General features: G+C 46.6%; 3 protein-coding genes across 3 annotated transcripts in view; all 3 read right to left on the reverse strand.

Annotated features, from left to right (window-relative positions):
- Nucleotides 1–1,107: 1,107 nt before the first annotated feature.
- Nucleotides 1,108–5,395, reverse strand: SF3B4 (splicing factor 3b subunit 4). Its single transcript, XM_068540685.1, has 6 exons — nucleotides 5,318–5,395; nucleotides 4,724–4,852; nucleotides 3,927–4,469; nucleotides 3,401–3,607; nucleotides 1,715–1,888; nucleotides 1,108–1,511 (listed from the first exon to the last, which is right to left on the reverse strand). The coding sequence occupies exons 1-6, from the start codon at nucleotides 5,349–5,351 to the stop codon at nucleotides 1,324–1,326; spliced, it is 1,275 nt and encodes a 424-aa protein (XP_068396786.1). The 5' UTR covers nucleotides 5,352–5,395; the 3' UTR covers nucleotides 1,108–1,323.
- Nucleotides 5,396–6,204: 809 nt separating this feature from the next.
- MTMR11 (myotubularin related protein 11) lies at nucleotides 6,205–13,967 on the reverse strand. Its single transcript, XM_068540686.1, is given in 18 exon segments — nucleotides 6,205–6,750; nucleotides 6,752–6,886; nucleotides 7,180–7,473; nucleotides 7,908–8,090; nucleotides 8,476–8,649; nucleotides 8,948–9,114; nucleotides 9,650–9,720; nucleotides 9,913–9,979; nucleotides 10,440–10,564; nucleotides 10,650–10,738; nucleotides 10,898–10,985; nucleotides 11,236–11,371; nucleotides 11,500–11,578; nucleotides 12,047–12,189; nucleotides 12,360–12,420; nucleotides 12,655–12,776; nucleotides 13,219–13,309; nucleotides 13,672–13,967. Coding segments are annotated over 18 exon segments (2,148 nt in total). The 5' UTR covers nucleotides 13,738–13,967; the 3' UTR covers nucleotides 6,205–6,693.
- Nucleotides 13,968–16,497: 2,530 nt separating this feature from the next.
- OTUD7B (OTU deubiquitinase 7B) overlaps nucleotides 16,498–27,820 on the reverse strand; it is a 55,610-nt gene continuing 44,287 nt past the window's right edge. Inside the window, exons 7-12 of the mRNA XM_068540687.1 lie at nucleotides 26,640–26,752; nucleotides 24,844–24,971; nucleotides 24,386–24,535; nucleotides 23,693–23,807; nucleotides 22,657–22,741; nucleotides 16,498–21,425 (exon numbers count right to left, since the gene is read on the reverse strand). Of these exons, the coding sequence (XP_068396788.1) occupies nucleotides 20,217–21,425; nucleotides 22,657–22,741; nucleotides 23,693–23,807; nucleotides 24,386–24,535; nucleotides 24,844–24,971; nucleotides 26,640–26,752 (1,800 nt within the window). The 3' untranslated portion in view covers nucleotides 16,498–20,216. The remainder of the gene's footprint in view (nucleotides 21,426–22,656; nucleotides 22,742–23,692; nucleotides 23,808–24,385; nucleotides 24,536–24,843; nucleotides 24,972–26,639; nucleotides 26,753–27,820) is intronic.

The raw sequence follows: 27,820 nt of genomic DNA on the forward strand, positions 1-27,820 counted from the left end.
ACCGCCTTGCTCATCTTTGCATCTTCAGCGCCACCAGCACAGAGCCCTTGTATGTACCATGTTACATGAATGGGAATGATGCAAGAGAACAAGAGAGCCAGGCTCACCTTTTCTCTCCTAGAGTTTAGTTCGTGGTTACATAAGAGCTTCAGAGAAGGGGGTGATATAACAGGATTAAATGTGGCAAAGAACAGAATAGGCCATTGGATTTGGTCTAGTTACTGCTCTAGTTACTGAAAGTCTGAGCACAGATTTAAATATGATGGAAATCAGGTCTGGAAGGACTGAGAATGAGAAAAAAAAATAGGAATAAGATACAAATCCCTTACCCAAGATACCTGATGGTATGAAGAATGAAAGAAAATGACGGCTTACTGAGTTCCTACTGTCCCATTTCAATTGTTTTGCAATCATTTAAGACATTTATATGGTTCCAAACAAAACCACATTAACACAGTACACTCAGAGAAATCCAGTTTCCTCCATATCCCTTCCCTTCCCCCAGTGGTAACAACTTCCAATAGTTTTTGCTTTATCCTTCCATTTTTAAAATATAGACAAATGTATATATTACGTGTCACCCCTTAGATAAGGAAACACACTATACATTCTGTTCTGCATGTTAGTTTCTTCACTTAACATATCCTGGAGCTCTCTCCAAACAGTATGTAGTCTCCCTCATTCCTTTTCTACTGCTGCTCAGTACTCTACTGTATAGATTTACCAGTTTATTCCACCATTGCCTTACTGATGGATACGTGAGTTGTTTCCAATCTACTGTTATTACAAATAGTGCTGCAATGAATAGCTTTGTGCATGTTACTTTATATTTTTGCCATCATATCTCCAGGAACTTTACTTCTGTTCTCACTTAATACTCACAATAACCGATGCCATGGATACTGGGTCTCCATCTTATGTATAAGCTTGATGTAAGGAAACAACTGCTGTAGTACACAGCAGTCCAGCAACTGCAACAGCACATTACAGAATAAGCCCTTAAAACATGGAATAAACACCCTCACTCCTACCTTACTGTCTTCTCCCAATATACATCTCTTCTTAGAGAAAAAGAAGTTATTTTGCCAAGTTAAACACCACAAAGAATAAACAAGGAGTTTAGTTTTATTTTCTCTGTGCATTTGCAAAACACTCAGGACCAACACAGAAAAAAATAAAACCTCCTGTGAAAAAAATTACACTTACAAAAGGAGGCCTGAGAGGGATTAGCGCCTTAGCCCCTGGGAGCTACAGCAACTCTGACTGGTCCAAGGAAGTGAACAGATATTGGGAGGCTAGAACAGGAGGAAAGGCAATGAGAAATCACTGAGGGAGAGGGCCTCGAAGTGGGCCTCGAGGGGGAACTGGAGGCCGGGGAGTGGGTCTGGGTGGAGGGAGGGGCCCCCGCTGGTAGCCGTAGGGTGGAGGTCGTGGAGGGCCAGTGTATCCATGAGGGGGCATCAGTGGAGGAGGTCCACGCATACCATGAGGAGGCATAGGCCCTGGGTGACCTGCAGGAAGAAAAGAAAAATTTAGTAAAAACAGGAAACAGGAGACAGTTCACACTGGGACAATGCAGAGAGAGGACAGACAGGGAGACAGTGAAAAGAAATCTAAGAAAGAAAAGTAAGGAAGTGGAGGGGATAAGAGGTGAGACAAAAGAAGCTGCAAGAATACCACGTGAGGATGAGGGAGGTGGCTAGAGCCTACTCACCCATGGGAGAGCCGAACGGAGGCCCTCGGGGGGGCATGCCCATTGGAGGAGGTCCAGGATGAGGCATTCCAGGTGGTGGTCGGGGGGGTGGCTGCCCCCCAGAGCCAGGGGGCCCAGCATGGGGGTGTCCTAAGCCATGAGGGCCATGGTGGGCCAGCTGCATCTGAGACATCCCTATGAGAACAAAACAGACACAAAGAGAAAGGAGACAAAAGGAAGTTAGACAAGAGGGCAAAGAAAACGAGACAGGAAGAGAAGTAAATGGAGAAGCAAGTGACATCAGGGAGAAGAGCGCGGAAAATAAGGCTGGTAAAAAGTGCCCTTATCCTTGACACCATTCCAAGAGAACAAACCAACCAACTACCCAATCAACTCCCTGCCCCCTGCAGCTCACTTGCTCCTTCCATGATTTAGGCACTGTAATAGTGCTGCAACAGTACATGACAAATGGCGTGATTATTCTACTGAGTAGGGTTTGGGAAAGTAACAGAGATGCTGTCTGAGCGAAGATCTAATTCTAAAGGATGAATAGGAATTTTTCAGGTGGACAGCAGAACGGGAACAGAACATTCCAGGCAGAAAAGATTAGCATGTGCAAAGCACGTGCATGATCAACAGCATAGTATGTGAAAGGAAAACCAGTAACTCAGTAATCAGGAGCAGCATGCAGTCATAGGAGTAAGGGGCAGGAGCCAGATGGTGAAAAGCCTAGAATGCTATGGTAGTGAGTTTGGGTTTCACTCTGTAGATAAAAGGGAGCAACAGAAGAATTTTGAGCAAGGGTGTGTGAACATCTGTATTTTAGAAAAATTACTCTGTGGAAGTCGATGAAAGGTAGAGATAATTAGAGTCAAAGTGTCAGGATATTACTACAATAAATTAGGTGTGAAATAATGAGAATATGAGAGCCTGAACTAGGGCACTGGCAGTGGAGGTCGATGCCAGATATAAATAAGACTTGGTATTAAGAGTGGGGTGACAGGGAATAGTCAAACATAGCTCCTAGATTTCTAAATCAAGCACCTGAAAACAAAGAAAACTAAAGAAAGAATACGTTTGAAGGGGAAGGGCAGAAGAATGGCGCTGTCCATTAAACAGCAAGATTAAGGGTATGGAATGTTAATAACCATGGAACAGAGATACAGATCTAGGAGGCATCAGTGTACAAATAATGGAACTATGCAGAAAAGAGAGCCAAACACAAAAACCTAGGTACAAGCAGAGAAAAAGGAGCCTATTAAGGTGGATGAGATTGAGGATTCAGAGAGATAGATGGAGAATCCAGAAAAATCAAAAGAGACAAGATTTTCAAACAGGAGGACATGGCCAGTTTCAAGTATAGCAAAGGTCAAACCAGATAAGGAGCAGAAGTGTCCCCTAGACCTGGCAATTAGGTCACTGCTTTTGGGTGGAATTCAGAGGAGAGAATGGAAGTAAAAGTTAAAGAAACAAAAAATAGCAAGTATAGTTATACTCTTTGGTAAAACTGAAATACGAAATGAAGACAGGATGGTAGTTGTTAAAGTAAATAAAGTATCTTGTATTTACTTTTACAAAAGAATGTCTGAAAGGAAGGAGAACTCTGGGACTATTTATTCTTGCTGAAGGACAAGCAGCAGCAGCGTAAGTGCTGACAGAGCTCCTCTACCAAGCTCACCCCGCTCCTTCCCAGCAAACAACACCCACCTGGATGGGGCATTCCACCCGGTGGGAATGGGTGAGGATGTGAGTGCCCATGTCCAGGATGTCCAGCCCCTGGGGTTCCTGCTGATGGGGGGCCATGTCCTCCAGCTCCAGGAGGCATAGGTGGGGGGGGCATGGCTGGGGGTATCCCAGGTGGAAGGGCTCCAGGAGGCGGTACTGGGGGTGGGAAGGAGCCAGGAGGAGGCATGCCTATAGAGAAAATATAAAAAGAGTTAACGACAGTGAGAAGCGAGTGCCTTTAGAGAGCCTGTTCCAATCTGGCCTCTCCAGGAAGGATGAGTTCTTTCTCCCTCCTCCCATCTCTCTAAAGTCAGAAGCGATGCTAGATGACTCAAACAACACCTTCTGGAGAAACTCAACAACTTGCTTCCCTCCACAATCATCACCCCTCAATCCTTTTCTTATCACTTACTGACTCAATGTCCCTCCCTTTCCAGGTTCTGTTTCCTTCTCCCTATCTGCCAGCCCCCCAACCCAAGACAAACATATTTTTTATCAAAAGCTTTACCTGGTGGAGGAAGCCCAGACCCCAGTGATGATACCACAGGATTCGGAGCAGAGGGTGGAGGGGGTGCATCTGCAAACAGCTGATGAGGGCGGTCAGCCTGGGAGAGTGGGTTCTGTGCTGCCAGAAGTCGTTCAGCGGCTGAGCCATGACGCTCGCCCTTGGAGTCCTTCTTGAAAGCATAGGACACGGTGATTGGGCGGTTACAGAGGTACTGCCCATTCATGGCCTCAATTGCTGCATCCGAAGCATCAAATGAAGCAAAATTAATAAAGGCATAACCTTTGGAGTTGCCTGTGTCAGGGTCCCGCATAATCTTGGGGGTTTGTAAGATGACCCCAAAGGCGCTAAAAGTATCATAAAGCAACTTCTCATCGATCTCTGGGTCCAGGTTCCCAATGAAAATGTTGGCCCCCACATCCAGGTTTTTGTTGTGAGCTGATGCCTTGTTCACCCGTATTGGTTTCCCATAGAGTTTGATCATGTTCATGATCTTAATGGCATAGTCAGCATCTTCCTCACTCAAGAATTCCACAAAGCCATAGCCTGGGGAAGCGGAAAAGAAGAGATTAACAAGTGATTCAAAATGAGGTATAACTCATTTGCCTTCTGAAGCACAAAGAACGAGAAATAATAATCTCACTTCAACTGAGAATGGTTCCAGAAACAAACTGTGAGTTAGGCTTAAGAGAAAAAAATCTTTAGTTTGCTCATTCCAAAACAGTTATGAATACTGCTGGGGGCCTCCTGGAGCAGCCTGTCCCCTCAAAACATAACTGCAATTCTTGCCATGTACTCACCTTGGTGCTGACCAGTGACTCTATCCTTTGGCATGTGGGTGTTGACTACTGGCCCTGCCTGGAGAAATAGCTCCCACAGCAGTGGTTCGCTAACCTTCTCATCGAGGCCCCCCACATAAACAGTGGCATCTGGAGGACAGGATTAGGAGGTTAGGGCAGATAGGAGAGGAAATAGGGAGGTGACGGGAACATGAAGATGGAACCCAGGCGGGGGATTTGGGGGTGGAGACAGGGTATAGGAGCAAAGAGGGAAAGAGAGAGAGAAAAAAAAAACGTTAGCTTAAGCCCTTACACCTCCTCCTTTCCAGAAAATAGATAACCTTCTTAAGTCTAACTTAGAGTTCTAGTGCAAATTCACTTCGTAATTTTTCTTTTTCTTTTTTTTTTTGAGTGGGAAGGCAGCAGGGGATTGGACATAGCATCACACCTACAGGCCTCAGCCTGCACCCGTCCATCCCGTCCCCAGCAAGCATCGGGGCAGGTCCGGCACCCTTCAGAACGGCCCAATCTCCCGCCCCGGAGGAAACACTGCTGGCCCTAATCGGAGCCCCCCAAACTCCCTGAGTTCATTCCGGGCGTGTCCCCTCCAGTCACCCTGGTTCCGCTCGGAGATCGGCCCTGCCGCCATGGCGAAAGAGCTCCCGCCGTCTCCAAACAACGATCCCGCCCCCTGACCTCAGTCACAACTTCCACTTCCGGGGCGAAGGCGAACGTAGAGGCGGTGGGCGGGGCCTAGGCAGGGGAGGAGCCGGAAGCGGCCGCGGCCATCTTAGGAGCCGCTGATACTTGAAGCGGCAGAGGCGACGGTGTTTGAAGTTCGTCTGGGAGTTGTTAGGGCGGGGCAGGCGAGCGGAAACGCTCAGACTCTCCTAAGGCAGTGCTGGACGTTAAAGGGTCACACTACTCCCGAAAATGTCAATTCAAAACCTGAGAGAACAAAACTTCACTTTTCATGTATTTTGTAGCCTTCTTTCGTTTCCCAGAGAAGGGTGTGCTGAGGAACCCCCCAACGCAAGGCGTGGAGGCAGCTGTCCACCCCGACCCGCAGCCTTTGGACAGATACGGCCTCACAGCCCCGGCCTGGGCTTGAGGTATTTCGTTTTTCCTCAGCGAGGGGATTGCGGAAGGTCTGAGCTCGCCTAGGCGTTATTGCATAGAGAGTGAGGGGAACCTGAGGCTCAGAGGTGGAGTGATAGCAAAGCTGAAGGGTCGTTGACACTGAAGCCCAGAGTCCTCCGTCTCAACGTCCAGAGCGCACCCTGACGCCCAGCAACGTCTGGGTGTGTTTTGCCCCATCTGCACGGAAGAGAGAACCCAAATTGCCTGTGAATTCTGCAGAGCCTCCCCTGACCCCTCCCCTTATTTCCTTAGTAATAATATGGTCGGTACCTTCCTCTCTTGGGTCACACCCCCTTCGCCCACCCTCACCACCACTCTCTTACCTAGTTTATTCAGACACAAGAAACAGTGCCAGCAGCGTGTATAAATATTGTGCTTTAATGAACTCCTTAAATAGAAATGTCACGACAAAAATATACAATTGGAAGAGACAGGGTGTCTCCCATACCCATAGAAAACTGTAAAGGAAGAAGTAGAAATCGGAATTAAAGGAGCAGCAAGAGGAGGTGAGTAGGAGGTCTGTAGGCCATCTTGTTGACACTGATATATGGTATCTCTGATCTCACAATTTACCAGCTCAGTATCCAAAATTTCCATCCAAAAGGGATGGCATTGCCCTGAAAAAAAGATGCGATCTTATTCTGGATTGTTTTTGTTTGTTTTTGTTTCTTAATTCTTCAAATCACAGGAAACTATTTAAACCAAGCAGGGCAGGGTAAGAGTTGGATAAGGTTAGCACCACCCATCTGCAATGGAAACTCAAGTCAGTGAGCTTGTTTAAGGGCTGGTGTATGAAAGCTGAGGCAGCAATACCAGGTAAGAAAAATTGAAGGATTAGACAAAACTCTCCCTCACCCCAGACCACCCTCTGCCCTGCCCATGAGAATGCCAGCAATTTCAATGGGACTGGGAGAGAACAGTATTTGGATTTCTTTTCTTGGAGTGATCCTCAGGAGATATTCTTGGTGTCCATTTCCTTAATAACGCCTGAAGATGGGCTAGCTCAGCCTGAAGGCCAGAGATCGTGGGAGCTGAGAGTCCCATCTGGGGAGGGGGTGAAGAGAGGCAGAGAGGAATATTATTTTAGCTGTAGCTCTCTGGTCCTGGCATCCTTAATTCTCTTTCCCCCTCCCTAGTTTCCACTTGATATTAGTCGCAAGCAGTTTCCCCACACTCCCAGACCTATCCACTTTGATACCAACAAGAATGGTACCTCACTTCCCAGACCCCCAGCCCTTTCCCCTTCCAGCTCCTGGAAACATCTGGTTTCTCCTAGAACTTCTGGTTCAGCAGTCAGGCCCCTTCTCCCACTCCCAATCCCTGTTTTTCCTTCTCACCTGGACCTCAGGCCTTCCCCTCAGGTAGCAGCGTCTCCAGAGCCTGATTTGGGGTCCCAGATATCCAGGCAGCAGCAGCCCCGGGGGTAAAGGGCAAGCTCCCCAATGTGAGGGGAGCCCCCACTCCTGATCAGCCAGGCTTTCAGAGGAGATAGCAGGTCGAGGGAGCCAACGAGAGGAGACTGCCAGCAGGGAGGGACTGTCCCGCCAAGGACAGAGCTGATTCAGGGGGGTCAGGGCCCCTCTAGAGAAGAGCCACAGAGAACTGGGGGGCCCAGGAACCATGAAGCTTGGCTGAGGAGGAAAGGGAAATCAACTGGCAACCTAGAAAACTGATGACCCCAGTTTCCCCAAACTGGCTCAGGAAGGAATGTCCAGCTGCCACCCACTCAACACTGCACGTGTGATCAAACTACAAGCCTCCCCCCGAGAACTCTTTATCTGCTCTCCTTATTAGCCTTCAGACTAGGCCTCAGGACTGATTAAAGTTGATTTTAGGGAAACAAAAATGTTTGCGTGAGACAGGAAGACTAATAAGGATGGGGAGGACAAAAAAGATGCCTTATGTTAACTTTAGGATTTCTGTCTTCCTGGGGACAGTCAGGGACTATAAATGACAGCTAACAGAAGAGGAGTGAGGAACTCAGACACTGTGTCTTTTCACTTCTCATCTAGTAGGATGAACCTGTGAGAGAGTCAGAAGAATTTAGGAACTTTAGACACCTCACCTGCTGTCTAGGGAGCCAGGAATCTGGGCAGTGTTCTGGGTCATAGCCAGGATTATGGAATTGTAGTATCTGTTCCTTGCTATAGCGTAAGTCCCAGTCCCAGACAGATAGCTGTGGGCTAACAGAGTTCCCAGCTGGGGGCTGGGAGTACCCCGCAGTATAGACTTGTGTATAGGTGTTGAACTGGATAGAGGAAACAAGAAAAGGATGGTTAAACAAACAAAAATATATAATCCTTCTCCCAAGTCTAGAGAGAAATCATGAAATTCTCATCTCTTAAGAATCAGATACAGGGTGAAAGTCCAGTCCTGAAAGTGAGCACCAACCTCCCCCTTTCCCAACCACAGACCTCACTTTTCATAATCAAGACTAAACTTCAGAGAGTAGTGGGTTTTTTTGGGGGGGCCGCACTGCACAGCTTGCGGGATCTCAGTTCCCCAGCCAGGGATTGAACCTGGGCCACGGGAGTGAAAGCCCAAAATCCTAACCAGTAGCCCACCAGGGAACTCCCAGAGAGTTCTTCTTAATGGGGGGAGAAAAAGACAAGTCAAAAATGGAAGTCACTGACCTGTCTATTCTGCTTTCCACGCTCCCAGGGAGTGTCTCTCAAGAATGTAAGGGTGTCGGGAACCCTGACGCTGTCATGAAGAGCAAGAAGGAAGAACTCAGAGAATTCAAACTCAGCTGGAGACTGCTGGAGGAGCTGCCAGATGCAATCAAGGAAGAGGAGAAACACTGGGGCCTGAGAAGAGGGAAATTAAAAGAGGTTGGGAGGGGTTATGGGGACCTAAATGGGGAGGATGACAAAATAACAGGGGATGAGGGGCACAGGAACAGAGGACACTAAGGAGGTCAGGGAGTGGAAATCTCAGTTGAGGTAGGGGGTTGTGGTCCCTCACTCACGTGGGTCTCCCTTCAAGCTTAGCCCAACCTCAGAACCCTTTGGACCTAATTCACCTCCGATGGATTTTACTATTTACTTTTCTCATCCCCGTACTTCTTAATAATACTCTCCCAGTACCCTCCCCAAACATTCTCACCTCTTCACTGGCCCCAGTTCCCCCAAGTCGGGTCAGGAAAGGATGTCCAGCTGCCACCCACTCTCGCTGCACTAGTGATTGGAAGCCAAGCAGTGTTCGGGCTTCAGGGGCTGAAAGCAGCTGGACGAGTGAAGAGAGGAGGCCATTGAAATCACGGTCACCGCGCTCTGGGTGATAAAGAGGGATAAGGGACAAAGAAGGAAGGGCAAGAAACTAAGGCAAAAGAGAGTGAGAAAAAGAAACATGGCAAGAGGAAGTGAGCAGCACAGAGGAGGAAAGTTTGGGGTAGGTAGGATTGAGAGGGCACATAAAAGTGAAGAGAAAACAAAGACTTTGAGTGATTCACTTCATACACTCCACTGAGTTAGAAATACCCAGCTTCACATGTAGGAAGCAGAATCATAAATGTCCAGCCAGCTTCCACATTTTCCTTCCCACCGCAGCCCCAATCCCCATCCACTGATGGAAGGACAGGAAAAGAGGGCTGAGAACCCCTCTGTTAGGGACCACAAGCTTAGTGGGGAGGCAGAGGTAGCACTGAAGGATGAGTTAGAGCTGATGGGTAGTTCCTAGCAAAACGAGAGGATGCTAGCATTGGGAGGGGACAAGGAAGCTTTATAGGTCTCCCTCCCTGAGCAGAATCCAGTCAGGTGAGTAAAGAAAAAAGGCGAGGAATGGAGTGGGTTGGCCCAAGAAACTCACCTTGAAGTACTACAGAGCGAACCCTGGATGTCACTAAGACTGAGATGTCACTGGCCTTTCGAAGACAAGACCTGGAGGGGTGGGTGAGGAAGAGAAGGGGAGAAAAACAAGCCTGGAGGAAGGGAATGATGGGTCATGGGATACAATAGAGACAGACTCCCAATTCCTGCCCCCTCTCCTTCTAAGGAGCAACAAATAACAGTCTTCTTGGGGAACCAAGGAGAAGAGTTAATGGAAGACCATTTAGGAGTCAGAGGGAGTACCTGACGTAGTCCAACCATCGTGTTCCATCCAGAGCTGAGAGCCATTTATCCTCAGCCACAGATGAATCTGAGAGAGAGTAGAGGAGTCAGAAGGGCAAAGAGATCAGGAGAATTGGGGGTTCAGGATCCAGAATTAAGAAGGGTTAATAATAAGTTGGGTAGTGGTTGCTTAGGTCTGGGGATAGGAATGAGAAGTAACTATAAATGGCTATGAGGTTTCTACAATTAAGTTGTGGCGATGGTTGTACAACATTGTAAATACAATGAAATGCATTGAATTGTACACTTAAGATGGGTGAAGGGTGAATTTTATGGTACATAAATTATATCTCAATAAAGCTGTTTAAAAAAAAGAATATCTTGGGGTCAAGAAGACAGGAAATCAGTGAGTCTGTGGGAGATGGGAGTTGAGTAGAAAACTAAGAATCATTGGGTTGAAGGGGTACTCATCCATAGCAGGCAAAAGGGTAAACCAGGTTAGGGTCAGCAGACCTAGAGATGGGGTAAGGGGTCAAAGTTTATCTCACCAGGCAGGCAGAGGGCCCTCAGCCTCAGGTGGGCAAGTTGGACATCTGCAAGACTGGGGAGCTCATCCATAGTGTCTACCAGGACAACGTCTGAATGCCCAGCCTGGAGCATCGACTCCACTACTCTGGAGGGGAGAGAGTCAGAAAGTAAGGGAAGGTGTCTGCCCTGAATATCTAACGCTTGATTCTTCTCATCAAACCTCCCCTCACCTGATATCCTCCTTGTTGGGGTCACTGGCTATATAGAAGCCGCCACAGCGGAGAAGATCACTACCCCCAGGGTGATGCCAGGACAGGCGCTTCACGTGGATGAGAGAAGGATCACTGAGGGAGAAACTCCTAGCCCCACCCTACCCTTGCCCCCACACTGACCTCACAGGGATCCCCTCCCTCCACAATGACCTGTAACCTCCCACGACCCTCTAATTCCCAACCATTACCCTCACCCTCACACTGACCGGTCCACGGCCCTGATGGAAGTGGCCAAATGCTCTCCTGACCTCACTGTCCAGAGTTCGATTAGGGACCCAGAAGTAACGGGGGAGGCTGTGAAATTGAGAGTTATGTCACAGCTTGGCTCAGTGACCTCATTATAATGCAAACCTGTTATTACAAGGAAGCTGCTTAGGAGGGGATCATTCCAAGGGATCTCAAGTTTAGAGATCTGGGAGTTAAAAGGGATAGCTTTGCGGATGTCCTAGGAGGCTGGAGTTTGTGGGAAGTCCTAGTTTTAGAGGATCGGAGAAGTGTGGGAAGATTGAGGGGGCAGCAGGGGTTGGGTGGACTGGGGGATCACCTGGTGGCTACGTCGAACCTCTCGTTGACAGTGCTGAGCCTCCAGCCCCTGGCCCCCTGCTTTTTCCGCTCAATCTCCCAGTCTTCTGATGTCTCCAAGAGGGGAATAGGTGGTTTTCTGGAAACAGAACTCTGGCCTAGGGCAGGAGGGAGGCACAGAGGAGGAGGAAGAGGAACCAGAGCCAGCTCAGCTCTTTTGTCTTCAGCCAGCTTCTGCTTTTTCAGACTCTTTACCCTTTCCTTATCCTAAAGCCCCCACACTCACCAGCCTTGCTCAGGGTTATCCCTGCATACTGTTGGGCTTGACGGTTCTGAGCTCTGGCTTGGACAATGGTCATGGTCACCTGTAGAAGAAAGGACATCCCATCCTTTGTCTCAGACTGAAGTGAAAAGAAGGAAATAGGGCTCATGTGTTGCTCCACTGTCTCTGCCACCAATAAAGAAAAGTGAAGGCAATCCCCAACGAAGGGAGCTTCCACAGGTCATGGGGACTGGAGTCAGGGGACACATTTAGGACCACAGAATGACAGAATGGTAATTCTGGGAGGAATCTTGGGGATAATCTTATGCAACCCTCCCTGTTTTTCAAAGGCAGAAACTTGTCCGCAGTTACACTCCTGATAATTGGCAGAGCTGGGCTAGAATTCAGGCCTTTTACTCTCACTATACTATCATTTTAGTCACTCCTTGAGGAGAGAAGCAGAGAGAATGATGAGAGGGATCTTGGGAGACAGGGGACTATTGGGAATTTCCAGGGAAAGGATGCCAAGGTTCTAAGGGGAAGAGGGGTCCTTGGGCTGGAGGCCTCTTACCTGAAAGGCCTGCGGCTCTAGTCCTCCAGCCTCGAAACCAACTCTGAGTAGCCGGAAGTCTTGGCCATGAATCAGAATCTCCTCAGGGATAAATTTAAGCAGGGACCCGGGACGGAGGAGCTGGACTCGGGACAGGCCATTCACTGAAGTCAAGAGTTAGAGAGCGGTATAGCCATGGATCAGGGTCCCTCTAGGAGGAACTCTTCCAGCCCATCCCACTCCATCCACTCAGGCTGTCGTCTGAAAATAAAGGAAGGATGAGGAGGGGTTCCGACACCGCCAGTGAGCCCCTTCACCAAACTCCCACACTTACCAGCCTCTAATCGCCCAATGTTGGCCAGGGAAAAATCATACTCACTGCTCAGGGGAGTCTCCTAGAGGAAGCACATGAACTGATGCTAAAGACATCTGAAGTCTCATTCTTTGTCCTACCTTGGCAGCCCTAACCTCCCTAGAGATGGTCCCCATGGACAATCCCTGATACTCTCAGAAGACAGCCCTTAAGCATAACTCTCACTTTCTCACTTCCTGTAATGTTTATCTCCATCTTCTAGACTCCCCTACCCACTTCCCACTAGTTGTCCTTTGCACTGCCCTAACCTTCTCACCTCACTCCGCTGCCATCCACAGGGCTGGAAGGTGACTCTCAGGTTGCTGCAGATCAGGGTTCCAGGCAGTTCAGGTTCCAGCCCTTTCCTCACCCCTGGGGCCCATGCTAGGATCTGCTCCCCTGCAGGGCAAGAAGGGAAGCCAGGTTATGACTGTTCCCAGTGTTGCACACACTCGTATACACCCACTCCTCTCAGACAGGAGAATCTAAAGAGGGAAGATTAAGATCCTCCCCTAGCCCCACTAGAATGAAAGCTTAGGAGGAGAGAATTTATATTCTTTTACTCTAGAGCCTAGAAAGTGCCTGGGACATAGTAGGCACTCAAATATTTATTGAATAAGTAAATGAGAAGAGGAGTAACAGGGTCAAGAAAACAGAGGGACCATCAAGGTCCAAGCTCCCAGCCAGCCCTGGACAGAGAAGAGAGCAAACCTCAGGCAGAAGCACTTTGAGCCAGGAGAGGAGTACAGAGGTACCTTTGGTGAGGTTTGAAACAAGGTCTGAGGAGCATGAAATTTGGGGGAGTCTTTGGAGATCAGAAGTATTGGAAGGGCATTATTACCTGGGAGGCATCCAGAGGCCGGGCACCTGCCAAGCTGATGACTCCTGGGCTCTGGCATCCCACTCCCCTGGACAGACTTTGGTCCAGAGAGCTGCGAAGGGTGTAGGGTTAATCCCTAGGCCTCTCCAATCCTGGGGTCTGGGGTTACTTCAGCAACCACTTCTGGAGGCCTACACTCAGACACTCAGGAGAAACTGAGATCAGTGGCTGTGGGGAGCTCAGCACGGGGGTGGGGGGGGGGTTGGCAGGTAGTTAAGGGAGGGGCTGGTTAATGGATAATGAGACAATGAACTTGAGACTGCAAAAAAGACCAAGCTCCATCAACTGAGGTTGATATGAGACACACCCTCCTCCTCCTGTAGATCCTTTTCTTCCCTCTTTCTCCACACCATTCCCATTCACACCCTCTTGCCAACGCCCCCCCTCGCGCGCAAGCCCGTTTCCTCTCCTTACCCCCATCTCTGGCTCCTCCTTCTGGGGGGCGACGTTGAAACTCTGGCCCCGGCCCCCCCACCACATTTCTCTGGCTCCATCCGGGGATGGAGCCGTCAAGGGTGGGAAACCTCGAGAATGCTCAAGCCCCTTGGGGAGAGGCTGAATCTTGTATATGGGAGGAGGGAAGTCAGGGAGAGGGGCAGGAGGGAGATTCAAGGGAAAGGAGCATTTGAGGTGCAAGGAGCACGCTTTGGGGTCTTTTGAAAGGTGTGTCCAGCCCAGCTAGAGAAGGCTCCTCGGAAACTTCAGTCGACTCTGGAGAGGGCGGGAGAGATGCCCAGCCCCTTAAAGGAGAATACACACAATTTTGGAAAAGTGGAGAGGAAGTGGAGGAGCCTAAGAAAGGTGAGGAAAAAATGGGGAAGTGAGAAAATAACCAGATGCCCTGCTTTACCCCAAACCCAGATCCTATTGTCTTCCTGTTCATGAGCATTGGAGACTGTTTGAGGGGAGCAGTAATGCCAAGTATTAAACTGGAATCATTGGGCCACTTCCCTAGACTCTCACCGATGGCTTCCCTGGGAAGCTGGGTTTTTTTTTGTCTTCTTAAAGGGGGTGGGGGTGGGGGGAATGTTAAAGTAGTGCAGACTTCCTTGCTGCCTCCCCTTACAGACCTAACAGAAGTGGTTGAGAAGAAATTTATTAATGGAAATTGGCCCTCAGGGGATTTTTGCCTGGGGAGGGAATTAGGGAGGGGGGTGAGTTAAAGTGTTTTTGTGTATCCTTCTCCAGAGAGCATGAAACATTATCTCATGTGAAGGGTCCAGTGGAAAAGTAGGGAGAGAAATTGAAACATCTGCAGGATACAGACACAGGTACAGGTATATTTACATGCAAGTTCTGGTGGTGGGGGTGGGAGGCCCAAGGAAAAGATCTTACCACTTAATCCAACACACACACACACAACCAACCATCTGGAAACTAGAGCCCATTCCGGGTACAGGAGCCCTCCCTCCAGCCCAGACATCAGATCTCCAAGTTAATGATTCATGTTAAGGACTTTGAAGGCTGAGGGTTGGAAACCTCTGTTAAGTGCAACAGTCCCATCCCCCCACCCTCCCCCTTGCAACCCAAGAAGCAAAGATGGGTGGGGAGGGCACTAGGAGGGAAGTAAAGGAACTGTAGGCGATGGTGACTGGGGGTAGGAATGCAAAAATCTACCTTTAGGTATGAAAAAGACAGAAAATAAAATACAAAGTAATGAATTCATGAGCTGCTGTTTTATTGATTTTGAGTTTGTACAGAGGCAGCAATTCTTAGGTGGGGGCCCCAGTTTTCCAGTGACAACTCTCTCTTTCCCCCCCAGCACACACACCCTTCCGGCCTCAGCTTTAAAAGTTCCCTGTCTTGGCTGCAACTGTGGAAATAGTGAAGATATTCCGAGGCAGGGAGTCAGTCTGGAACAGAGAGGCATACACCTGCTAGGAAGGTAGCCTAGAAGCCTGATTCTAGAAGTCTTAAAAGCTACCAAGCCCCGCCACCCCCACCTGCATTCTATCAGCCTCAATCTCTTGGGGGGAAGAAAATATTTCCCGAGGTCTGTGGCAATAGGAAGAGCTGTGTACCACGGTTTCAAAATCCATTAACCACTTTCCTTCTCCCCACCACCCTTCATTCAAGAGCCTCATTCTATTCTTTAATACTTGAGGTGTAGGAGCAGCAGAGGAATACAGAGAAAAAACATCAGGGGAATGGTGGAAGGTCAGAGGCAGAAAAAAGATGGGTGACTTGGATCAGCACCTAACCAGGAATGCAAAGGGGGCAGCAGCTGAGGGTTAAGTAACAGGAGGACCCCCTCTGTCCATTCTACACACACCCAGTAGAGGTTTAGTGGATGAAAGGAAGGGTGAAGAGGCAAGGGGCTGTATCAGATTTTTCCAATTTCAGAATCCTGGTCTGGTTGCAGGTTTGTGCCAGGAGTGAAGGCTGCTGGGAGGGGCAGCTAGAGGAAGGAGGTGGAGCTGAGTGACTCACAAGATGAGTCACAGATCCAGTTATAAGCACAGAAAAGAGGCCAAGGTCCTCCCCACCCCCGCTCCTCTCTGCGCCACTGTCAGCCAGCTTCCCTTTCTCTTTTCTACTGCCCCTTACCCAAGTGGCCAGTGAAGGGAGGTGGCATGGAGAAAGGGAGAAGGGAGTGGCATCTCCTTGGGGGATGTCATGATATTTTGCTAGTCAACTTAAGTTCAGGGGGCAAAACAGCCTGTAATTTGCAGACCAGGTATCTACAAAGTGAAAGAGACAGACTGCCTACATGAGTCACTGAATCTGTTGTTGAAGGGCCTGGAGGGAAAAGGAAATTAGAAAAATCTGGGGTGCAGGTGATTCCAGGCCGAGAAGGGGCTTCTGATTCTGCCTTCTCACCTGTGGTTGTGTGTCTGGGGCACTGACTCCTTAGAGAAAGAAGAGGACACAGAGTCCAGAGGTGTCTGAGTAACTGGGGACAATTATCTTTGAACCTTCTTTATTGGGAAAGATAAAATGTGACTGGAACCTTGGACATGTGGCTGTTTAGAAAGTAGTAAGAATAGCAAAAGCTGGGTTCTCAGAAGTCATTCAGAACCAGCTCCATTCTTTTCAGCTCAGTATCATTCCCAAATATGCAATAAAAAGTCATTGCTAATTTCTGTTGTGTTGGTCTGTGAGCTTTAGTTTCACTTGAGAAGAAACAGCCAACAGGAGAGGGAAGGAACTTCCCTCCAGGCCCTGTACAGCACTGAGTTAAACACCATCCGCACTCCATAAAGAGACTGAATCTTTAAAAAAAAAAAAAAAACAACAAACTTTTAATATAATCTTTTACTTTTGTGGTAGAATCCAGTGTGAAGGAAAAACGTTTGGTTAAATCTTGTAACTCTCAATAAAACCAGCATAGATAAAGGGAGGAATTTGGAGGCCTCTCCTATAGTATACTTGCTCCATCAGGGCTGAGATGGAGGACGTAGGGTGGAGGGGTAGCACTGTCTCAAATCAAAAGGGGAAAAATAAGAGCCCTGAAAAATCTTCCCTCTCCAATAAAAACCTCAGTAGGTTCCCCAGTGCCTGGATTAAAGGAACTAGGTGCACTTATTTAAGCCTGAGAGATGATATCATCCCTCAACTAGGGTTGAGGGGTCTGCCTCCCCCCTTCACCCACACGCTCCTTAACTAAGGAATTTAGCTCATTTTGAGTGCACATCATGTACCCTTCTCCTCCCTTTTCCCCAACACAGTAATTGCATGAGCTTGCCTCTTCCACCCCTTCATCCTCCCCAAATACCATAAACCAACCAGAGTCTGTCTTCATTTTGCAGGCATTATTTTTTCACCACCCTCCCATTCCACAGCCCTCTCAAAGGATGAAGCAAAACAAACTTTACTCATCCCTATGGAAAAACATCCATTGACTCAGGGTCCCTCATCTTTAGAATAGAGAGGGTGTTGTTTTTTTTTTTAATGTGTCAATAAATAGTTACCTTCCCAAATTAAAAAAAAGAAATTTATTTCTTAATGAAAAAGCTAGAGGGCCTAAATAAAGCCCTATTTTACCATATTCACCCCTAGGCCACCCACCAGAATTTCCACCTTTTTTATTTGAAAAGAAGTCAAAAGCAATTGGGATTGGTTCATTTATAAATCAGAACAAAAGCAAACATGACACAAGGTTTCTGTTTTTGTTCATTTGTCCTCAGTTTTTAAAAACAAAAGTATTAACTAGAATCTAGTAACAGATCAAATCCAAACACAGCAGTCCAGTGGAGAATCAACTTTCCTGGTTTTATTCTCTGGGAAAGTCCCTGGTCTGTTTCCATTTCTATTGGTCCAGGCCAAAATCCTATGATATAGATGGATGCCTATGGGAAAGCTAGGTGAGCTATGCAAATTCTCGGTGTGAGTTTGAGCCACCTGTTGTTTGGGTGCATGTTAGGGGACGAAGTTCATAAGGTGGTGGTCTCACCAGTGTTGTTCTAACCCCAGAAACAGGGTAAGGTGAGCAAGGCACTCACTTTGGGCACAAAATTTAAGGGGTGCCCCAAAACCCAGTAACCAAGATACTATTTTAACACAGTATATTTTGAAAATCAAAACTAATGTAAAAAAATCCACAATGAATAAAGTATCAAAATTTTAAATAAAGACAGGATTCAACCCATACTTGCTCAATTCAGCGTTCCTTCCCTCACTCTAACCCCAGTCCTGTTGGATTCTGTCTTTTTTAAGATTCTGATATTTTGCTCATCATGGATTTTTTGCATTAATTTTTTAAAATACTGCATTAAAACAGTATTTATCTTGATTACTAAATTTCTGGTATCTCCTTAAGTTTTGAACCTGAGGGGTGTGCTTGTCTCACACTAGTCCCAGTCCTGCCCAGAAATATATACATACCCTCCTTTGGAACCTATCTCCTTCGACCTCATTGCTTCCTTAACACCAGGTTTGTTTTCAAATAAAAGCCTAAGAATTAACAGCCATGGAAATTATTAAATCAACAATCAGATTTAGAAAATAAGTGACTTTTCAAGTTTGTTGAGGAGAAAGGAAACTTTCTAAATTGTGAGCAGTTCCAATGAATAGGACAGTCTTGGCTGGCTTTGTTACCAAGGGGGAGATGGGATGACAACTTTCCTGATTGGGCAGAAGCAACACAGGGCAAACACGAGTTCCCCTAACACGCACACCCAGCCCATGTCTGCCTTGGATCAAATGTGGGGATTACATTCCACAGGATGGTTTATGAGTACATACCTCAAAAGAGAAATCCAAATACAGAAAAATAGCCCCAATTAACACTCTGGACACTTAAGTACACTTATTCCCCTTCCTCATATGCACCCAGGAGTGTATACAATTGCATAGTTGAGTTTTTTTCTTCCCCCAGAAAAAAAAATTTAAAGAAAAGGGAAAATTGGCCCAGGATAGGTCCTCCAGTTTAAAGCTCTTAGAAATGGTGCTGGCCAGAGCATAGGCTGTCCAGACTTGTGCTTTGTGCAAAATGCAAAGGAGCTCCCCCCTACTGTGTCCACAGACCCACTCCCACCCTCCGGGGAAAAGGATGGGTTGGGGGGCGGGGGAAGGGGGAAATCCAAAGACAGATCAGCTCATTGGGAGTAATCTGTGATCTGTGGTTATAGTTCACTAAAATATATTTCTCTACCTTTTTATAAATTGCCCCTAACCCCTACCCCAAGTTTCAACATCAGTCCTATTATCAAAAATATCTCTTCTTACAAAGTATTTTTATTATTTTAATAAACTAACCACAGATTAAGGTCAGCTATGGCTTAACAAAAGAAGCCAGGATGTTAAGTTCATTCTCCAAAAGTAGAGAGGAAGGAGAAAGAATCACTTAAATAGGAGGAAAAAAAAAATTTTTTTTTAATGTTTTTGCTTGCTGGGGTCGTTTTGTTTCTTTTCTTAAAAAAAAAAAAAAATTCCAAAAAATAAGTTGCTTTCTACAGAAACACAGCAGCAGAGGATGGTAGTGCTCTATTTAGGTTTTTGGTTTTGTTTGAAACAGTCCGGCCAAAAGTCTGTCCTCCTCCCACCCCCCTCCCAAGGCGCACTCAAACCCCAACATGTGGTTATTGCTAGTAGTTAAAAAAAGATCACCTCTGCACCGATTCACCTGGAGAAAATTCAACACACACAGCTGCTCTTCGCATCATTCTCTTGCCTTCCCCAGAGGGAACTTCTTTTGTTGTTGTTGTTTTTTAATAAAATTAAAGTCTTAAAAAAAAATCACAACCTTCTTAGCTCAGCCCTCAAAAAGGATGAGAAAAAGATAGGGGGCAATTGGCAATCTCCTCTCGAACTAGAAGGGATGACAAATGGCTGTTTAGAAGGAAATCAGACTCAAGAGGAAGAAGATTCCCCTTTTAAGTTCCTCCCTTTCCCATCTCACTAAACTGATTTAAGCCAGCCCCCTCCTAATAAGCATCCATAAGCACACATTACTGCCTTGTCTTTCCAGATCCTTCAGGAGGAAAAATTTATCCAACACTAAATTTCTACCTTAATTCAACTCAATAGCAAATTTGACTAATTTCCCAGTTTCCCTCCATACTCGCAACTCCACCACCATGTGCTTTTTTCCAACCTAAAAGAACTTTGGTCTGTTTTCTCTTTTATTGACTGAGAACCTCCTTTGCCAGTTCCTCCCCCAGACTTCTGCCCACCTCCCCACCCCCTCACATCAAATCTTCCCTTACACTTTCCCTTAGGTCCTGGGATGGACCCAAGGGGTTATGACACAGAATTACCATCTTTTCCCCTTGTACCTCCTCAGTACCATTAAGTCAAGATGGGCAAAGGACCAGTACAGCCCTTGAGGCACCATCCAGCCCTGACCTGCTCTTGCCAGCCTGGCAGCTCTCCAGAGCATACACACTTAAAAGTTTCTGGCCAGGCTCACACAAACATTACTGCATTTGCCCCATCAACATGGGGGCTGGGTCTTATGAGCCAATTAATTAAGCTTAACTTTCTTTGTTTAGCCCCCTTGCCCTCCAAGGTTTCCCCATTCAGAACCTGTGCACCAGCAGCTCCCCACCCAGTTCACGTTCCCTTCTCCTCAGTTCTTCCCTGTAACAGCAGGAGCAGAAGTTGTTTGTCTCAGGGTGTCCATAGAAGCTGCAGTTCGGTTGTTTGCATTTGGTCTGGGTTGGGGGAAGCCCCCGGGGACCTCCAGCCCATCCATCTGGCTCAGGGGGCTCTCTGTAGCCGTTGCTATAGGAATCAGCCACGCGGAAGCGGGGTGGTAACAATGCACCCCTGTGAACTCCATCCTTGGAGTGACTGCCTGGCTCCAGAGAAGGGATGCTGTCCTGATGGGGGTAGGGTCGCCCAGGAGGGCACTGTCTGGGGAAGGTGGCATATGGTGGCAGGCCTCCCCCACATGGCCCCCCTGCCATCTGCCTCCGGGGCTCCTGGCAGTGGACTCCACCCCCAGAAGGCCGAGGGATAGTAAAGCCACCAGGGTAGCCAGTAGACAATGCCACCGCCTTGGACTCTGCTGGAGGAGCAGTCAGCAGCTCCTCCCCGCCATCTGGCTCTGGCTTTTTGGCTGGAGGAGGCCCACTCCCTACCCCTCCATTCATGATCTTCCTCTCTGCCTCCTTCTGCTTCTGCTCTGCCAGGAATCTCTCCTCAGCATCAGAAAGGTAGCGTTGGATCATCTCCTCCTGATATTGGTGACGGTGACCCATCTTCAGGGTTCCAACAAAAATAAACTTCCCCTCCCCTTGCATTGCAATCCTCAAAATGCTCAGGCTTTGCATCACCTCCTGGCTATACTTGCTCCCTCCATTACCAACAGACTCAGATGTGGGCTTCTCAGTTACAGGCCCATCCCCAGCTGCCTCCTCCTTGCCACCCTTCCAACTCTTCAGTGAGTTTTTCTTCTTCTTCTCCAGTGTCTCAGTGCCACTGCTTACCCCCGACCCTGTTCCCATCCCTCCAGGCTTAGAACCCTTGCTGTGCATCAGGCCTCCCATGTTCTTCTTGAGCTTGCTGCCCAAGGTTTTGCCAAAGCTGCCCAGTTTGTTAGCCACAGAATCTGCTCTTTTCTTATCCTTTTCCCGATCTCGTTTTGACTTCTCTTTCCGCTTGCTGCCCTCATTGCTGGCAGAACTGCTGCCAACTGACTCCTTGTCTGATTCCCCAGACTCAGGAGTGGACCGGGGCTCATCTCCAGCTGAGGCTGTCGGGGACTCAGGCTGGGCCAGGGGAGCCTGGAAGAGACAAGAACGTGGCTGACAGATATAGCATGGATAAAAAACAAGGTCCTACTGTATAGCACAGGGAACTATATTCAATATCCCGTGATAAACCATAATGGAAAAGAATATTAAAAAAGAATGTCTATATGTGGATAACTGAGTCACTCTGCTGTAGAGCAGAGATTGGCACCACATTGTAAATCAACTATACTTCAATTAAAAAGAATTTTTTTTAATTAAAAAAAAAAAACATGACTGACAGTTATCCCATTGGTCTGGGTTGAGGGAAGCCCCCAGGAACCTCCAGCCCATCCATCTGGCTCATGGGGCTCCCTGCAGCTGTTGCTATAGGAATTAGCCATGTGGAAGAGGGGTGGTAACACCCCTATGAACTCCTTCCTTGGAGTGACTGCCTAGTTCCAGAGAAGGGTTGCTGTCATGACGGGGGAAGGGTCACCCAGGAAGGCACTATCCTTCCCCAGCTCATCAGCTCTCCCATGAACCAGGGAAAGAGGTATCTAATATCTAACTTTTATCTCACCCCCTGCAATTTGATGCCCTTCTGTAATAAGGAGATACCAAAATGAAGCCTGGATTTTGCTCTTCTAGAACAATGAACAACTATACAAATACATGGCCTCTGGGTGAGGAGGGAGAATATTCTATAGACACTAGAATGGCCTTTATTATAAATTTCTCTATGCCAAATTCTGCTCAAAATTAATCTCAAGGAAGTCTTGAATAACCACCCCAAGTCTTAACCATTCTGCATCCCCTCAAGTTCTAGACATTCAGCACTGGAGTCCATCAGTTGGCCCTTGCTCCTGTGTTCCTGTTCTATGGATAATAATGACATCCTCAGAACCTACTGTATCAGGAGCTCTTTAAGCTATTCTGTCTCCTCTGGTGCCCAACACAGAGGTCTATGTACAGAGGGCTTGGAACAAAGTAATAACAATCTCAAGTTCACCAAAAAGTTCAGAAAACTTTTCTTGAAGAATGTGTTTTAGTATCAGAAAGAAGAGCCTGGCTGGTGAGAAGATATAGAAAACAAAGGGCACTAACAGGTAGAAAGGCAGGAAAAAGTGTCGTTTGGAATTTATCTGATATTTTCTAGTTATTCCTAACCTTGAATCATAAGCCACTACTCAGAAGAGACTCAGAAGGAACCACCACCAGATTTCCTTGTTCTCCCTGACATGAAAATGAGGACATGCAAGGGTGGGGTGGGAGGAGTCCTCACCTGTGCATCCGAGGACACTGGGATCCACTTCACATTCATGTAGCCATGCAGCAGATGCAATTTGACCTCTAGGGACAGGATTACACTGTGAAAAGGAGAAAAAAAGAATTTCAAAATACTGTGACCTTTAAAAAGCAGAGCAGTGTAATCCATTTGGGAGGTAGGGTGGGAGAGGGCTACATGGCTGGGAACTCAGGGTTGAGTTTGAATTAGGGCTCCACCAATTACTAAGCTTTATGACCTTGAGCAAGTCACTTCAACCTCCCTGAAACCCAGGGAGGGGTTGATAATGGGTATAGATAATAATATCTATCCTGCAAGGTTGCTGTGAAGATTAAAATAGTATTTGAAAAGGGCCCAGCACAGTGTCTGGAAACTAGGAAATACTTCCTAAACAGCAGCCACTATTATTGTTGTTGCTGTAAGTATTACTCATAAGGAGCTTTTCATAATTAGGTGAGAACTTATTTAAAAAGCCATAAACGCTGGGTTTTTAAATCAAACCGTCTCAGTTGGGTTCAGTTTTAGGAGCCCGAAGAAGGCGGCACTGGCTAAGAGGTAAGGGAGGAGCTTTTACATTCGTAAGCTCTTATGGGAAGTTTGGAGGCAAGAGGAAGCCAACTTCTGGGAGGTGGCAGGGGGGCGGAGAACATATTTTTCTTGCTGTTTAAGTTCCAGAAAGGCAAAAGCCCAGAGCAAACTGTTTTGGTCAGCTATTTAAAACCCTTCTCATTTGGGCTGGGAGAAGTGTGATTTGATCATCTTGATTTTCTGATCACTGTTTTGGGGATTCTGCATGAACACTCCTCATACTGTAAGGAGATCCCAGGATTCCCTTGTCTTTCACAGGGAGAAAAGGCAGCTGCAAGAGTCCTGGTGCCCAATCTGTCTCCCTCCTCTCCATCTTCCCAAAGACACTGGAACTAGGATGCGACTGTCTTTGCCTCTGAGCTGAGGAAAAGTCCCCGGGAGACGGACATCGTATGTGGAAGAGATCGCAGCTACAAAGCAGATAGAAAGGCTAGGCTTGCCTCACCTGGCCAATCGGACATTGTCATTGTCATCTTTGCCCCACTCCCAGCCCTTTCCAGGGTCCACAGCAAAGTGCAAGGGCAGCAGCTTATGCTCTGAATCTGTAAGTGGGATCACAGCTGGGAAGGAAAGAAACATGATCAAGGAGTCTCTTTGAGAAGAGAGGAAGGCAACTGAACACAGACTGACTTCAGTGAAAAGGAGGCTGAACCATACCAAAGGTCTCTAACTGCAGTCACTTCTCAGTTCGTAACATGTGAATTACCTTAGCATTTAAAAACTTAACAGGCAGGTTTTCCCTTGTACACACAATTTAGGCCACTAATCTCCATGACTTCCCACCAGTCAGCTAGCACCCATGATGTTCTTGCCAGTTAACGGAGATTCAGGGAATTCAAAGTCATTATCAAGACAAATATAGCAAAGTATCATTTGGAAGGTACTATGAGCTTACTGTATAAGCTCTTTACTCCAGAGCAGGGAATACAGGCTGTGTTTTTCTCCAAACCTTTTTTTTTTTTTTTTAATTTTAAAACCTCTGTATATCTTATAGCTTAGTAAAACCGTATCAACATGCACTGTCTGAGCCTGCATGTCACTTAATTCTTTCCTCCTACATTCTCTCTCATTTCAGTTTTTCGAAGTGAAAATAAAGCAGACCAAAAGACACCAGAGACACAGACACTGCATTCCGCACCTTGTTCCTTGGCATTCTCCTTCTGTTCCATGGACACAAGTGCAGAAAAGTGGGCCTGATCGTAGGCGAGCACCAGAGGGGAGCGGTGACACTGGCTGGCTGGAACCTCCAAGGGCAGATAGATTCCCCCAAAGGGAATAGGGGCGAATGCTGCAGGAAACCACGGAGGTTATTATTAAGGCTATATTCTTGCCTAGTGGGAAATCCCTCCACCCCACTCTGCCAATTGAGCCCCCCTCTCATTCCAACCCATGTTTAATAATTCTTTCCTAAGAAGCCACATCAATTAACCTCAGCTGCTTTACTCTGAATCTCATGAGAATTTTGCCTTGCTCTAATTTATACCTTGTTTTTTCCCCAAGGGTCTATATAACCCCTTTCCTGCCCTCCTTCCAGTGCTTAGCCCAAGGCTCTGCAGATAGGGCTGCTCAGGGTACAGTGAGGACTGACTGACTCACCTTCCCCGCCAGAGTCCCTCAGCATGGTGTCTGCCACAACGACTATGGGCCTCCTAAGCACATGGGCAAGGACGAAAACATGGAATTCTTCTAGGCTCTCATACACAGGCTCTTCTGAACTCTCCACCCTAGAGTTGCAGGAGGCGAGAGAGAGGAAGGAGTGCAGTGAAAGGGAGAGGGAAGAAAACAAAACAAGAGACCCATGAAGACCAGCTCTGCAAAGAGGAAAAAACAAAGTCCCTTCCTTGTTTTCCAGTCTTAAGGCTGCCACACACACAGCTGATTATTTTATGCTACCATGGCTGTTTCTACTTTCGTTTCACAGATGGGGAAATACAAGAAAAGAAATATGAAGGTTCAAGTAGTTTAGGAATCGGCACGTAATCCCTCTCTTAATACCCATCTTGTTCAACAACCTTCCCCAATTCTTTGTCCAGTAGCTCAGTGTACAGCTGTGTAGCTTCACCCTGCTTATCACTTCATGCACCACAACCACCCAAACATCACACTCACCATGTCCTATCAAAAAAGGACAAAACAAAACACAACAGGAAAGAAACAAAAATCCCTCCTTCTATGTTCACTTACTTGAAGAACAGCCTCACCCATCTGCTTAGTAGTCTAATCAGAAATCTGTGAAATATTTACTGTTCTTTATATTTCATCTTCAATTAATCACCTGGCTTGACCAATTCCATCTTTTAAGTGTCTCTTGTAACTGTCTCCTCTGGCCTATCTGCAACCCACCACTCTTGCTCACACCCATTACTACTACTCCCCTCCGCTTCATCATCCACTCTGCTGTCAGTGTGTTCAAATACATGAATTTGCTCCCGTCACTCAAAAACTCACAATTTAGTGGCTTCCTGCCCCCTAAAGCAATGTTATTCAACATTGGGTGCTTGCTACAAGTGCAGATTTCTGGGCCTCACCTCAGTCCAACTCAACTGGACTTCTTTAGGGTGGGAGTCCAAAAATCTGCATTTTAAACAATCCTCCCAGATTATTCTTATGCCCAATAAAGTTTGGATAGGTTATAGTTTTTTAACTTTTTAACTATAGAAAAATTTTAAATTTTAAACATATTCAAAACTAGAAAGAATATTATACTAAACTCTCATGTATCCATCACCCAGCCTCAACGATTATGAACACATGGTCAATCTTGTTTCACCTAGACCTTGATATATTTTCCTAGGGATGGCCTCCACACCCACGCCACCCCACCAGATTATTCTGGAGCAAATCCTAGACATCATATGATTTCATCCATGAATACTTCAGTTTCAGTCTCTAAAAAGTAAAGGACTCCTTTTAAAAATGACCACAATACCATCAATACCACACTTTAAAAACTTAACAATAATGTAGATATTATTCACATTTCCCCAACTGTCTTATAAATGTCCACACATTCCAGCTGGTTGATGTGTCTCTAAAGTGTCTTTAAACTTAGGTTCTTTCTCCCTTTTTGTTTTCTTTGTCTTTATTTATTGAGGAAACCACGTCATTTGTCCTGCAGTTTCCCAAAGTCTGGATAGAATACAATTTTAATTCCTTAGCATGGCACACAAAAATCTGGACTGCCTAGCCTCATCTATCATTCTGCGCCACATACTATATATTCTGGCAATACTGAACTACCTGTATTTCCTAGAATGTACCATGCTGTTACACCCTTCTGTGCCCTTGCCATGGCTTCTCTCCTCTCCTTCTAACATCCTCTTAGCACAGAGCTCTTTGGACACAGAACTCAGCAAAGATTATTTCCTGCTCCTCCAGTTAGACATACTTACCCACCACAGTTGGCTCCATTGGTACCTAGATGCATGCGGGGTTCACTTGAGGCAAGCTTGATCAGCTCGTTCCATTCCTTCTGCCACTCATCCTCTGTGTATACCAGCCCCGACTGTGTGAAAGACAGGCAAGGAATATCAAGCAATTAGAGGCTAGGTTCAAGAGGCAATAGCCATTCCAACTCACTCGTGTTACTCTGCTCCCTATTCTCTTATCACTTGGCTAACAATTTGTACTACAAAGTCCAATCTCTTCTCCCATTTATAGTCAGGATCCATGAAAGAATGTCTATGATCACTCACGCTTCTTCCATTCTTTTCTGACCCATTGCAGTCTAGCTTCTGCATCTGCCCTCCAGCCTATGCCCCCTCCCTCACCCCCATAAACTACTTCACCTAACTGACTCTAGCAAAGACAATGACCTTCTAATTGCCAAATTCAGCAAACTCTTCAGTTCTTATCTTTCTTAGCCTTCATGTGGCATTTGATCTCCTCAAACTTTCTTTTCGTTTAGCTCACACAACACTACTTTCTCTTACCTCTCTGAACTCTACCTCAAAAATATTGATGTTGTGTCAATGATTTTAGCCTTGGTTCTTTCTAGGTTATCTTTTCTACTACTATAATCTCCTCTACTGCTATCTACATGCTCAGGATTCAAAAATCTTCTTCTCCAGCCCAGATTTCCTCTTAATTTCTATGTTCACATCCAGCTGCCTACTGAAGACTGCCACCTGCCCATGACTACCTCAAACTCTGTGCAGTCAAAACTGAACTTCTACCTCTTCAAAAACCCTCTCTTCCTTTTTTCCTACCTTTGTAAACAACACTATCACCCAAACACCCAACTAGAAACCAGGGGGTTATCTACGACTCCTCTCCTTTCACCTATCCCATACCTGGATCCTTTAGTCAACAATTATTAAGCATGAACTACTGCAATGGACCCTTAATTGGTTTTACTACTTCCAGTCATACATTCTTATGATCCATTTTCTCCAATGCTACTAGAAAGATTTTTCTAAAATTAAAATCTGATGATGTTTGCTTCCTGCCACAAATTCTTTTAAGACCTGTCATTACCTATTAGATACAGTTCAAACTCCTTAAGCATAGCATACACACTCCGCTTCCTGGCTCCCAACCCACTTCTCTAATACCATTTAATTAGTCATAGTTC

This window comes from Eschrichtius robustus, chromosome 3, assembly GCF_028021215.1.
Source record: "Eschrichtius robustus isolate mEscRob2 chromosome 3, mEscRob2.pri, whole genome shotgun sequence".
NCBI lineage: Eukaryota > Metazoa > Chordata > Mammalia > Artiodactyla > Eschrichtiidae > Eschrichtius > Eschrichtius robustus.

What these genes read in the sequence shown, in the direction of transcription:
- SF3B4 (XM_068540685.1), bottom strand. Translation starts at nt 5,351, where the DNA reads ATGGCGGCAGGGCCGATCTCCGAGCGGAACCAGG. An exon ending in AGTCACTGGTCAGCACCAAG is followed by an intron (nt 4,470 to 4,723) that starts GTGAGTACATGG and finishes CCGCTTCCCCAG; the next exon opens with GCTATGGCTTTGTGGAATTC. An exon ending in TCCGTTCGGCTCTCCCATGG is followed by an intron (nt 1,512 to 1,714) that starts GTGAGTAGGCTC and finishes TTCTTCCTGCAG; the next exon opens with GTCACCCAGGGCCTATGCCT.